We start from the raw sequence: 13,657 nt of genomic DNA, 5'->3' as shown, positions 1-13,657 counted from the left end.
ACCAGTGATGCTGTGGTCTCATGTTTGATTCTTGGTCCAGCCATAATTATTCTTCTTTCTCGATACAAAACAAACACACTGCACCTACTCTTGAATGTGGACCCCAGCTAACGCTATTCTAAGCTACATTCTAGTATTTGAAGCAATTTAGCTTGAACTTATTTTCAGTAAAAAAAATCTTGAAAATATTTTCCTTCATAAAAATCTTGAATAAGGTAAAATAAAGGAATATTACTAATAATACTAAATGCAGTACTGGGGGGTTTTAAGGTCATCTTTAAAATAATGTTCAGTTGCGGTTTCCTGACAGGGGATAAAAAATTTGGACAGATAGGTAAGGGGGAAATTTTTTTATTAAAAAAAAACTTAAGAATATAAAGTTGAAATAGATATTAATGGGATGAAAAAATTTGGAAATTAACTAAAAAAATAATTGTATCCTGGAAGTTTAAAATAATCCTGCTTTTATATAGAGGATATTATCTGGGAGTATTAGGCCGTCTTTAAATAATTGTTTGTTTGCCCTCTCCCGTCTGACTGACTAAAAACAGACCAATTCAAAACTTTTTAAACTTCCATCATACAGGTCCTGCATCAAGATGTAGGTACCCACTTTGTCCATCTCAGGGATCGACATTAACGGTTGCCCGATTGCCCGGGACAAGTAAATTCTCAGTTCAGGCAATGAAATTGTCGACGTACTTGTCCGATCGGGCAAGTGAATTTTTCTCATACAAATGTACATATTTATTTAGTTTACATTAATTTATAAATAACGCAATAAATTGAACACTTGATATTCACACGCACCTGGATGACAATGTTTTTGCATTCGGAATTCCTTGGTAGCTGGGTTATACCGTTCTGTCTGTTCATTTAAAAATCGGATTCGTTATTTTCTTTCGTAGTAAATACGCTCTCCATCTAACAAAATTTTGTTAACTTCTTATTAGGAAATTAGATTATTTATTCACGCACAGAATATAAGTACAGTGTAACACGATGTATCCTGATCAAGATAACATGTATGTTTCGTAGCAACTATCTTCCTTTAGCGTTGATTCACAGTTACCTCCGAAAGTCACGATTCACAAAAGGATACTACCGAAAATAATTTTTTAAAAATATGAATTTTATGAAAAGTAAACGGAAGGTTATTGCTGCATGAAAGTGTGTGTTAAAAGGTTAAATTCACAAGTACAGTCGTATATATTTATGTACAGTCGAGATGCAGCATCAAAACTTTTTTTCAGGTAGCTCAACTTGCCAAATTGACAGTAGTGTATTTGGTCACATTTTTTGTTATAATAACATTTACAGTAATTAATAATTTTCTTCTTTTCAAAAGTTCTTTCCTAATTCTGAGCAACAAAGTTTTGCATTCGGACAAGTCAAAGTTTGAGATCACTTGCCCGAAGGGCAAGTGAATCTGGAAGTTAATGTCTATCCCTGCATCTCTAATTTACTTGTCAATTTGTCTCCATTTTAAGTGACACAAACTTTAATACCTAGTGGATAGAGGTAGACTTAATCAAAGGTAAAGGTCAAAGTCATTTTATTTGCTATGCTCTTTTCACATTTTGTGCAATGCAATAAAAAAATTTAATCCACAGACTTCATATGTACTACATCTAGATGAAGAAGATGGTCAAAAGAAGATGCACTTTAAGACTTAAATACTAGATCAAAGATTAAAATTAGTTTGATGCAAACACATATTTCTCTGTTTCCTTTATAGACTAGATATTTATTATTCCATTTAGAGGGAAGTGACTGTCACCTAAATATTTATCATGACATATTAATGTTTTAAGTAGAACTATGTGTAATCTTTATATAACCATATATACATATATTAGCAGTGGCATAGCTAGCAAATAAAAATTACTGTACATTAATCAGAAAAGGTCAGGGGTCTCGATGCTGCTTAAGTTGGTAGTTGAAATATATTAAGATTTGCTATTATTTAAATTTTTTTTATGTCCTTGAAATAAAAAAGAAAGCATTAATTGAAACAAGAATGAAACTCTATCAAAGATCCATACACATGTATTTGAATTTTTGGCATCATTTTTTGTTGATAGCTTACCTGAGCTGAAGCTCAAGTGAGATTTTCTGATCAACCTGGTGTCCATGTCCATCCATCTGTCCGTCCGTCTGTAAACTTTTCACATTCACAGTATCAGTTCTTGTGTAAATTTTTGACATTTTTTTTTTCTTTAATTACCATCTTATATTAATAAAATAAAAAGTTTAACATTCTTGTAAACATTAACAAATTATGAAAAAAGATTGATCCACTCCTCTGTTTCTTTAAACTGCGCGTCCAACAAGTCGGTGAGGTCATACACGATCTGCTAGTACAGCAAGATCATACTCGGTGAATACAAGGGCGGTATTATTATGTAAAAACAGGTCATAATCAGTATATGATGAAGTACTTTGAGAAACAGGGAACACAAAAATTATTTTTGCATGGCTGATGACGGAAATCTTATGTAGGTATATCTTATTTCGCTTATTTAGTTTACGTGTGACGTCATAGTTGGTTTTTCCCGTACTCAGAAATGTTAACATGACAAGTTTTTGTGCTGCTTATGTCGTCTTTAATGATGTCCTGTGAAATATTGAGGTCAGCTTCATCATTCGAAATTTTTACAGTTAATCAATAATTTGAAGGACTTGCATTTCAATGTAAATTTAAAAATATTGAATGATAGGATTTTTTGTAAATTATGTTTTTTGTTGTTTAAGTTGGCTTAAAAAGTTCGTAATTTTCCCTATCCAGATGCAGTGTGATAGATGGAACTTGCCTTTTCGAATTTTAAACCCAATTCATACCCTGAAATATTTTAAAAGATACATGTTCACTTATATATTTTTTATATATGCTTTAAAAATCCAATTATGGACAGAGTAATGAGCCCGGCAACATGGAGAATTAAAACTCCACTTAGATACTGTAGGGCATAATATTTGTCAGTCAATATCTCTAAAATAAGGTAAGAAACCTAATGATATAACTGATTTAAGATAATGTGGGACATACTTACTAAGAAAGTATTAACAAATTATGAAAAAAGATTGATCCACTCCTCTGTTTCTTTAAACTGCGCGTCCAACAAGTCGGTGAGGTCATACACGATCTGCTAGTACAGCAAGATCATACTCGGTGAATACAAGGGCGGTATTATTATGTAAAAACAGGTCATAATCAGTATATGATGAAGTACTTTGAGAAACAGGGAACACAAAAATTATTTTTGCATGGCTGATGACGGAAATCTTATGTAGGTATATCTTATTTCGCTTATTTAGTTTACTTGTGACGTCATAGTTGGTTTTTCCCGTACTCGAGAAATGTAAACATGACAAGTTTTTGTGCTGCTTATGTCGTCTTTAATGATGTCCTGTGAAATATTGAGGTCAGCTTCATCATTCGAAATTTTTACAGTTAATCAATAATTTGAAGGACTTGCATTTCAATGTAAATTTAAAAATATTGAATGATAGGATTTTTTGTAAATTATGTTTTTTGTTGTTTAAGTTGGCTTAAAAAGTTCGTAATTTTCCCTATCCAGATGCAGTGTGATAGATGGAACTTGCCTTTTCGAATTTTAAACCCAATTCATACCCTGAAATATTTTAAAAGATACATGTTCACTTATATATTTTTTATATATGCTTTAAAAATCCAATTATGGACAGAGTAATGAGCCCGGCAACATGGAGAATTAAAACTCCACTTAGATACTGTAGGGCATAATATTTGTCAATCAATATCTCTAAAATAAGGTAAGAAACCTAATGATATAACTGATTTAAGATAATGTGGGACATACTTACTAAGAAATAGACAAAATATAAAAAAAAATTGAATGACAAGTATTTTTTCAGCTAAAGGTCCTTCTTCCCCTTAATGCAGAAACATTCTCTGGTATTGTAGATTCATTTTTGTTCAAATCACAACCCCTTTGTATAGGATGGGACCATTAAACTAAAAGGTGATCAAAAATGTACATAGGAATACATGTATTTTTGGGGAAAATCTGATGCAGAACAGCAGGGCCAAAAAGACTCAGGTAAGCATTGTGGCCCATTGGCCTCTTGTTTAAAATCTGTGTATTCATTTGCATTGTTGCGTTAAGGGTGCTATGCCACTGATTACAATGCACTTAAGTGTGGTTTGAGCTGATGCAGGTAATATGTCACTTGATTATTTATATACAGTACATGTAATTCAGCCCTAGATTTAATTAACAAAATTATATTCAGAAAAGTAAATGCAATTTGTCAGCAGGCATAACCTATATATGTATTTTAGCCCTGATCTCAGTAGATTCTGTTGATGGAATGTATTTTACAATCAAACATCCATGTAAGTGGAACGTGTTTATAATTGGTGCACTTCCTGTTTTGTCACAAGTTGAACTGTTAAAATGTACACACATAATACATATCATAAAGTCATGGATGTATTTCAGAGATTCAGGCACACAGTTGAACAATGGTAGACTAGGGAGGAAAATTAAATTTAGACATAATGGAGGACCTTAAAAGAGAAGAAGAAAGGGTTACAAGAAGTATAAGAGATGGTGTCCATTCTGAAGAAGGGCACCTGACTGTGAGGGACGCATGGACTATCTACCGACAAATCAGCTTCCAGGAACAGACGGACCAAAATCAACACGTATGTCAAGTTTTAGCTCTACAGGTCTTTGACCGAAATCAATATGTATGTCAAGATTTAGGTCATGCATTGACCAAAATCAACATGTATATATATGTCAGGTTTTAGCTCTACTGATCATAGACCAAATTCAACAAGTATGTCAAATTTTAGCTCAACCACTCAGTGACCAAAATCAACATGTATGTCAAGTTTTAGCTCTACTGATCATAGACCAAAATCAACACGTATGTCAAGTTTTAGCTCTACTGATCGTAGACCAAAATCAACATGTATGTCAAATTTTAGCTCAACCACTCAGTGACCAAAAACAACATGTATCTCAAGTTTTAGCTCTACAAGTTTTAGCTATACGTCTCAAAGATCAAAATCAACATGTATGTTAAGTTTTAACTCTTTAGGTTATAGACCAAAATCAACATGTAAAGCTTTAGCTCTACCAACTCATAGACCAAAATCAGCATGTGTGTCAAGTTTTAGCTTTACTGCTCATACATCAGAATCAACATGTATGTCAAAGTTTGTTAGTCAATATATCAAGTTTAAGCTCTACAAGTCATAGACCAAAATTAACATGTATGTCAAGTTTTTACTCTTACTGGTCATAGACCAAAATCAACATGTAAAATTTTTAGCTGTACCACTCAGAGACCAAAATCAACATGTATGTCAAGTTTTAGCTCTACAAGTCATTAGACCAAAATCAACATGTGTCATATATTATATACCGGTAACTCTATTGGTCATAGACCAAAGAACTTACAGTATTCATTGATATTAGAAGCCCCTCACACGTTTGTCTTCTGTCTGTAAACATTTTTTTGCAAAATGCTATTCATTCTATAGATTTTGTCTGAACTGAATTAAACTTGGTAAGTTATTGAATTCATAAGGATACATATTTTTCAATTTTGATAAAAAGTATTGGTGCTTTTCTTAAAGATACATATTGCTATGCATCTATTTTCATGGCACCTTACTAATAATAGAATATTATATAATTATTTCAAGTCAATAAACCTTCAGAAGCCCCTGATTTGAATAAAACTGGATAAAATAACATATCAGTCTTTGTATTCATATGATTCTTTGCCCAGAAACTCTTATTTTACTCATATGATTAAATTTCAAAGTAATTTTTAATAAAAATTTACCCATTGAATTATAGGGTAAATAAATTAATTACCTGGTATAATTACATGTATATGGTAAATATGTTAATTGTGATTTATGAGAAATAATTATAATGATGATATAAAAAACATATTGATATATTTTTTTTCTTCTACCTGCATCAAGATAACAAATTATAGCTTTAACTGAGATGAAGCTTTTTGAAATTTTGTGTTATGAATTAAATTTAAGATATAAAGTAAATTGTGATAATGGTCATTTTCAAGTCTATGTGTCTGTATTTGAATTGACATAAAATATTTCTTTTTCTCATTGGCTGATAGATGTATTTCATGTCAATTTTTCCCCTCCTGAATTCTTGGTAGAGGAAGATGCCAAAGATTTAATTTTTATGCTAATATGACAGACATGCAAATTATGAAACAGTTCCATAATTATAGTGAAATAGAAATATTTTGATGAGTAAGCAGACTTTAAAGGAAATAAATACAGAGGAATATCTGTACTGCATTAATTTAGAATATTGCAGGTAATAGGCTCAGGTTCTTCATTATCTCCATGTACTGACATTTTATTGCTTTACTAATGCCGTTCTGCTGCTTTTAGATTGATCGCTATATAAATCACGTCTTTATTCCCACAGCTACAAAACCTATCTCTCAATGCTTTCCTGCACTTGTTCCTGAAGGAAGCTGACAACAATGTCGGAATCCAAGGAGTCGGGTAAGCTGATAGTTTGAGACACAGACAAGATTCTGGCACTGGTTAAGTATTGTGAGGCTAACTAGTCAGTGGATTGCTGATATCTATTTGTCTTTTAAATATGTATTATAATCTCTGTGCTTCACTCACAACATTTGTACCGTAATTATTTTTGACATCAGTCCTCATCGTCATCCTTGAAATAGGTAAATGAATTTTTTTGTCTCTGTTTATTATGACCTACATGTACATATTTTGATCATAACTTATCAACTTTACACAAATGTAAATTATGATATAAAGATGCTAAAATTACACAATGCCATTGAACTTGGGCTTCACCCTATATCCCTGCTATCAAACAGTCAATCCTCCCTGGGGCCTAAGGGGTGGGACCTTCTTAACCCTGGACATCAATTAGTCAGTGAAACTGTTGGCTTAATTATAATAAGCAATGAGCCCTGTACCAAAATTTTGACATTCATGGCCCATGGGTTCACAGTGCAGGCCCAAGGGTGGGGCTAAGTTAGTCATACATGTAATTGAAAATGCATTGTATCTTTTAAAATCTTCTTTATTAAAGGATATCCAGCAGGCAGTCTATTAGCTTGATTATAATCAGCTCTCTACTGTTGACCAAAATTTTGAAAGTCATATCCTCTGGCCTCTAGGGTTGAGCTTGTTGGTCATATTGAAATAAACCTTTGAAAATCTTCCTATCTACTCATGGAAATTTAGCAAGCAAACTTTTTCCATGAATAAATTATTACATGTATTAACCTTTTACAAAATGAAGAAAAAGAAAATACCAGTGCAAACCTTTAAATAAACAATTAAGGATGTACAACTCCCCCCCCCCCCCCCCAATTTCTGTCATTTAATTTTCGTTATTTTTGTACATTTTATGACTATATCTCCAATGCATATGCACATTTTGGAAAAAATCATTGGAGTCGTATTTGGACAGGAGGTTCCAAAAGTTAACTCCCTTTGGTTGTTCACGAGGAGAGGAAATTTTTAACCGGCGAACTATATAATCCTTGATTTTAAAAAAACTCAGGTTAGCCTAGCTGTCAAATTTCAGTGACTTATTCTTTTAACCATTAATCAAACATTACAGTCAAATAAAGTAGTTTTGTAGAGGTACACATCGACAAAAACAATTTTAAAGAACTTAAACTGAATAACTATATGTTCATCTTAGCCTTCAAAAATGCATGTTTTTCAATTTAAATATTATTTTTTATGAAAAAACCTATCATTTATTTTGGAAAAAAACTTTCTTCATGTAGGTACATGTAGTTACCAAAATAATTTTGATGATTTTTTGTAATTTTTTTTAAATGACCTGTTTTGAAATTATAGTGGACCCCCCCCCTTTCTTTCTTAGTCAAACCCCCTCACAGCGTCTTTCAGATTTAAGATGAAAACAATGCTATGAATCTACAAATACACATAAAAAATCCAAGCTTGAATATATCATTTGGTTTAAATAATTATGTTTTTAATGTTTCAACACCTCCAGTTTTATTCACAGCATCATTGGTAATAACTTGAGAATGAGGAAGATAGGTCTTTCTATCAATTTTGACTTCATGACCTTGACTTAGAGGTTTGACCTACTTGTAAAAAAATTTAAAGTTAGTCATAATTTTTTCCCCAGAAGAAACAGGGCTTTAATTTTTTTTTCACAAGTACATTGATTGTGACAAGACCTTTTGGATTTTATTATGATATTTGACCTCATGACCTTGATCTTGAAAGTTTTTTAAAATGCAGTTTTGAGAAGCTTTTTAAAATCTCTGCCAAAACTTTTATTAATTCCAAAATTATATCCTTTCTGTGTCAGGATGAACTGACAAGACAGGACACACAAACAAGACAGTTACAATACACCATCAAGACTTTGTGTATCTAACACTCTATAGATTGATATTTTTTAATGATAAACTATTAGTGCTTTATATATCAGTAGTGAGTATTCACATTATATCTTCAAGTTTTAGAAAAACACACACTTTTATTGAAATAAACAGCAAATAAGGAAATATAAGCTACAAGCTGGTACTTACAGGTACTTGGTGATGTACACCTACATAGATACATGTAGAAATGTTATTTGCAAAAACTGACCATGTAATGACAGATTTTTCCGGGGGAATTTCCTGCTATACGTATAAGTTTGCAGACGGATTGATTTGCAAAACCTCTCTACTCTGTAGGATGGTCAATATTTCTTAGCCATAATATTTTTAACCCCCACCCCATTATCTATAGAAGTTTAATAGGCATTCAGTATTTTGCAGCCATAATGTCTTGATCCCCCACTGCACCCTATCACCGAAAAAAAAAAAAAAATTTGCAGGGTTCAACATTTTGCGGCCATAATATTTTGAACACTGGTTCAAAATATTGTGGGGTTCAATCTAGTACATGACAGATATAACAAGACCTGAAGAGAAATGTGAGCTTGCTTCATTTAAAAAGCAAAGGTTATGATTTGTGGGTCACACACTTTTGTCCTCATTTTATCAAATACATTGATCAACACTCCTATTAATTGTATTGGTTATCTATCTATGCAAACATCTTATCGTAGTAGGTTCCAACATGGGAATAGTCTATTTTTTTTAATTACAACTTAAAGGTAGCATCATATTTTTAGTCATTCTGTTTCATCACACTTTGTAATCATAGATTTCCCAGGAGAGTAGTTTTAATTGTACTGCTCTATATTTTTATATTACTTTTATATAATCATGGTTTATCTTTTGAAATGCTTGGCAGTAGTGGTCTCATAAAGGTTGATAAAAGATGACCCAACCAAAGTACATAATGAGATTAACAAATAGTTATAATAATTAAATAATAAGGTTGAAATAAGGTAAAGTTGTAGTTCATGGTTGTAATTTCTGAATGTTTCAAATATCAAGGTTGTCAGAATGGGGGGGGGGGGGGGGGGCTGGGTGCAATCGCAGCCTTCCCCCTTAAAAAGGTATTAAAATACCATTTTTGAAACTAAACAAATTTAACATTCATCTATTTAAAAGTAATCCTACCACATTTTGCTTATTGGGGGGGGGGGGTGACTTCCAGAGCACCAGACCCCACCGAAAGAAGACCCATTTATACAGAAATTTTCTGGCTTAGTGGAGGGGATGTCCCTCCCGCACACCCTGCTTTCCAGAAACCAGATGATGGCCCTGCATGAATATGACAATCTAAATTTGCAACGTCAAAATTTATTTTAGTTGAACGGATCCAAAACTCAAGTAAACTTTCTTAATCAAAATTGATAATCATTATCTTTTCCTTTATCATTCTTTTGTTCAGATGGGAGAAATTTTTGCAATTTTACAATTAATAAATTTTCACAAAATTTATCAAAATGGTTTTCTAAAGTGGTACTGTACAACAGGTTTTAGTGTATTTTTGAAGCAAAAATAACTCCCTTTTTCAGCTCAGCTGAGCCTTAAGCTCCAATGAGCTCCTCTGATAAAAAGGATGAGTGGACTAAAGAGTTCTGAAAAAAACCCCATAAATTGATGTTTAATAAAATATTTACATTGTACATGTATTTTCCTTATAAAGTGTGTGGAAAGCTATGGCATTCAAAACACTATACATGTAACATGGACGGGAGATCAAAAGATTAAAGTATGAATTTTATTTTGATGTCACAAACATTGAAAACGTTGAACATGTTTAATGAAGATTAAAGTTCAAGCTCACATTGAACAGTCTGACACATGTTCAAAACAAACTTGTCGTTATGGAAAAATTTGACATGGAGTGCATTAATTTAAGGTATATCACTCGTCAGCCTTTTAGAAAATTTCAGTCAGAACCTCTTACTTAAAAACTATTTATTACAATTCAATCTTTATATCATATTTAAATTAAACAATGTAAAATGTTCAACATTCAATTAAAGAACTGCTCAAAAATTCACAAAGAAGCAAGATTTATAAGGGACTATTTCTTGTGGCGTAAGGATATTTAGCAGAAAATTCTGCAAATCTACACATTTATTAAATTTAATATCTTGGAACCTTAGCCTCACATACTTTTACTCAGAGAATATTTTCCGTTATGATATGCCTGGAATATTAAATATAGGTCTCAATTTATATTTTTATAACAAAATTTACACCTTCGCTCAACAAACATTGCCAAGAAATGAAGATATATTAAGGAAGTCGAGATAAAATTTACACAGTTTTTTGCCTGAAAATCGCATATTTTGACCAATAATTCAAAATTTACATCACTGACCCCAACTTTTTCTTTCATTATTTTAAACTACTCGATACTTTTGACCGATCAGCACTTAAGTCGTAAAAAGTTTGATACAAGAAAATATTCTATTGTCTATTTAGATTTTTAATACCCCAAATATGAGACTTTTTTAGTGCAAATAGGTCACACAATAATTTACGCGCATTAATTTGCATGATTTGTTCAATGATAAATATTATTCAAACTATTTTAAGTAAAATAAGATTATGTTTATTGCCATAGTTACATCTTATAAAATATGATAACGGTCAAAGTGATTAACAAAAGTGTTACAATTTAAGTGCAAAAAGGTCAACTTAATTGTACCGTAGCTCAGTTAGATGCACACTGACCCCCCGTTTTCTCTGCGATTTTGAGTCATACTATATGAGTACTTATCCAAAATATACTTCTCAAAAAATCCTTGATATAACAAATTTCACGAGTGACATACCTTAAATATTTTTAAAATATATGCATAATGTTTTGAATGTATTGATAGAACAAGATAGAACATGATGTTTCAAACACATTGATAGAACATAATATTTCAAACATATTGATAGAACATAACGTTTTGAGCATTGATAGAATATGTTTTCAACATATTGTAGAACATAATGTTTTTAGCACATTGGTGGAACATAATGTTTTGAACAAATTGATGGGTCTGTCACATGGAGTGCATTTGTAAATATTTTCAAAGTAATGATTGGAATGTGATTATTAAGTTAACCTTTTAAAGTGCAAAAAATAAGAATTAAAAAAAAATAAATAAATAGGAAAGAGTTCTCAAAATATAGTATTATCTCCCCAATTATGTAATTCCTCTTATAGCAAGGATGCTTGTTTGCATTTTTTTTAGCTCACCTGAGCTGAAAGCTCAAGTGAGCTTTTCTGATCACATTTTGTCCGGCGTCCGTCTGTCTGTAAACTTTTCACATTTTTGACTTCTTCTCAAGAACCACTGGGCCAAATTCAACCAAACTTGCCACAAAGTATCCTTGGGTAAAGGGGATTCAAGTTTGTTCAAATGAAGGGCCACGCCCTCTTTCAAGGGGAGATAATTAGGAATTACTGAAAAAATAATGGCATCATTTAAAAATCTTCTTCTCAAGAACCATAGGGCCAGGAAAGATGAAACTCACGTGGAAGCATCCTCAGGTAGTGTACATTCAAGTTTGTTCAAATCATGACCCCCGGGGGTAGGGCGGGGCTGCAATGGAGGATCAAAGTTTTACATAGAAATATATAGGAAAAATCTTTAAAAATCTTCTTCTTAAGAACAGCAAAGCCATGATGAGTCATATTTATATGGAAGCATCCTGAGGTAGTGTAGATTCAAATTTGTTCAAATCATGACCCCTGGGGGTAGGGCGGGGCTGCAATCGAGGATCAAAGTTTTACATAGAAATATATAGGAAAAATCTTTAAAAATCTTCTTCTCAAGAACAGCAAAGCCATGATGAGTCATATTTATATGGAAGCATCCTCAGGTAGTATAGATTCAAGTTTGTTCAAATCATGACCCCCGGGGGTAGGGCGGGGCCGCAATGGAGGATCAAAGTTTTACATAGAAATATATAGGAAAAATCTTTAAAAATCTTCTTCTCAAGAACAGCAAAGCCATGATGAGTCATATTTATATGGAAGCATCCTGAGGTAGTGTAGATTCAAATTTGTTCAAATCATGACCCCCGGGGATAGGGCGGGGCTGCAATGGAGGATCAAAGTTTTACATAGAAATATATAGGAAAAATCTTTAAAAATCTTCTTCTCTGAAGAACAGCAAAGCCATGATGAGTCATATTTATATGGAAGCATCCTCAGGTAGTGTAGATTCAAGTTTGTTCAAATCATGACCCCCGGGGGTAGGGCGGGGCCACAATGGAGGATCAAAGTTTTACATAGAAATATATAGGAAAAATCTTTAAAAATCTTCTTCTCAAGAACAGCAAAGCCATGATGAGTCATATTTATATGGAAGCATCCTGAGGTAGTGTAGATTCAAATTTGTTCAAATCATGACCCCCGGGGGTAGGGCCGGGCCACAATGGAGGATCAAAGTTTTACATAGAAATATAAAGGAAAATATCTTCTTCTGAAGAACTGCAAACCATGATTAGTCATTTTGATATGGAAGCATCCTCAGGTAGTGTAGATTCAATTTTGTTCAAATGATGACCCCCAGGGGTAGGATGGGGCCAAATGGGGGAAGGAAAGTTTTACATAAGAACATATAGAAAAAATATTTCTTCTGAAGAACAGAAAAGCTATGTTTAGTCATATTGATATGGAAGCATCCTCAGGTAGTGTAGATTCAAGTTTGTTCAAACCATGACCCCCGGGGGTAGGGCGGAGCCACAATGGAGGATCAAAGTTTTACATAGAAATATAAAGGAAAATATCTTCTTCTGAAGAACAGAAAAGCTATGTTTAGTCATATTGATATGGAAGCATCCTCAGGTAGTGTAGATTCAATTTTGTTCAAATGATGACCCCCACGGGTAGTATGGGGCCCAATGGGGGAAGGAAAGTTTTACATAAGAACATATAGAAAAAATATTTCTTCTCAAGAACAGAAAAGCTATGTTTAGTCATATTGATATGGAAGCATCCTCAGGTAGTGTAGATTCAAGTTTGTTCAAATGATGATCCCTGGGATAGGGAGGAGCCACAATGAGGGATCAAATTTTTACAAAGGAATATATGGGAATTTTTTTTAAAAAATCTTCTCAAGTACAACAAAGCCATTTGTTATATTGACATGGAAGCATCATCAGGTAGCCAATGTGCTCAGGTGAGCGATGTGGCCCATGGGCCTCTTGTTTTTATTTGTTTTTGTTTTTTTGA

General features: G+C 32.8%; 1 protein-coding gene across 2 annotated transcripts in view; it reads left to right on the top strand.

Annotated features, from left to right (window-relative positions):
* Positions 1 to 4,533: 4,533 nt before the first annotated feature.
* Positions 4,534 to 13,657, top strand: part of LOC133181789 (lysosomal-trafficking regulator-like) — a 50,963-nt gene continuing 41,839 nt past the window's right edge. For both annotated transcript variants that reach the window (XM_061316385.1, XM_061316384.1), the window contains exons 1-2: positions 4,534 to 4,690; positions 6,468 to 6,547. In XM_061316385.1, coding sequence (XP_061172369.1) covers positions 4,544 to 4,690; positions 6,468 to 6,547 — 227 coding nt within the window. In that variant the 5' untranslated portion in view covers positions 4,534 to 4,543. The remainder of the gene's footprint in view (positions 4,691 to 6,467; positions 6,548 to 13,657) is intronic.

This window comes from Saccostrea echinata, unplaced genomic scaffold (assembly GCF_033153115.1).
Source record: "Saccostrea echinata isolate AGI-Se365-2 ecotype Australia unplaced genomic scaffold, CSIRO_AGI_Sech_v1 ptg000009l, whole genome shotgun sequence".
NCBI classification, from domain to species: domain Eukaryota; kingdom Metazoa; phylum Mollusca; class Bivalvia; order Ostreida; family Ostreidae; genus Saccostrea; species Saccostrea echinata.
The sequence above is the reverse complement of the archived record's forward strand: the minus strand, read 5'-3'. Positions and strand labels throughout refer to the sequence as shown.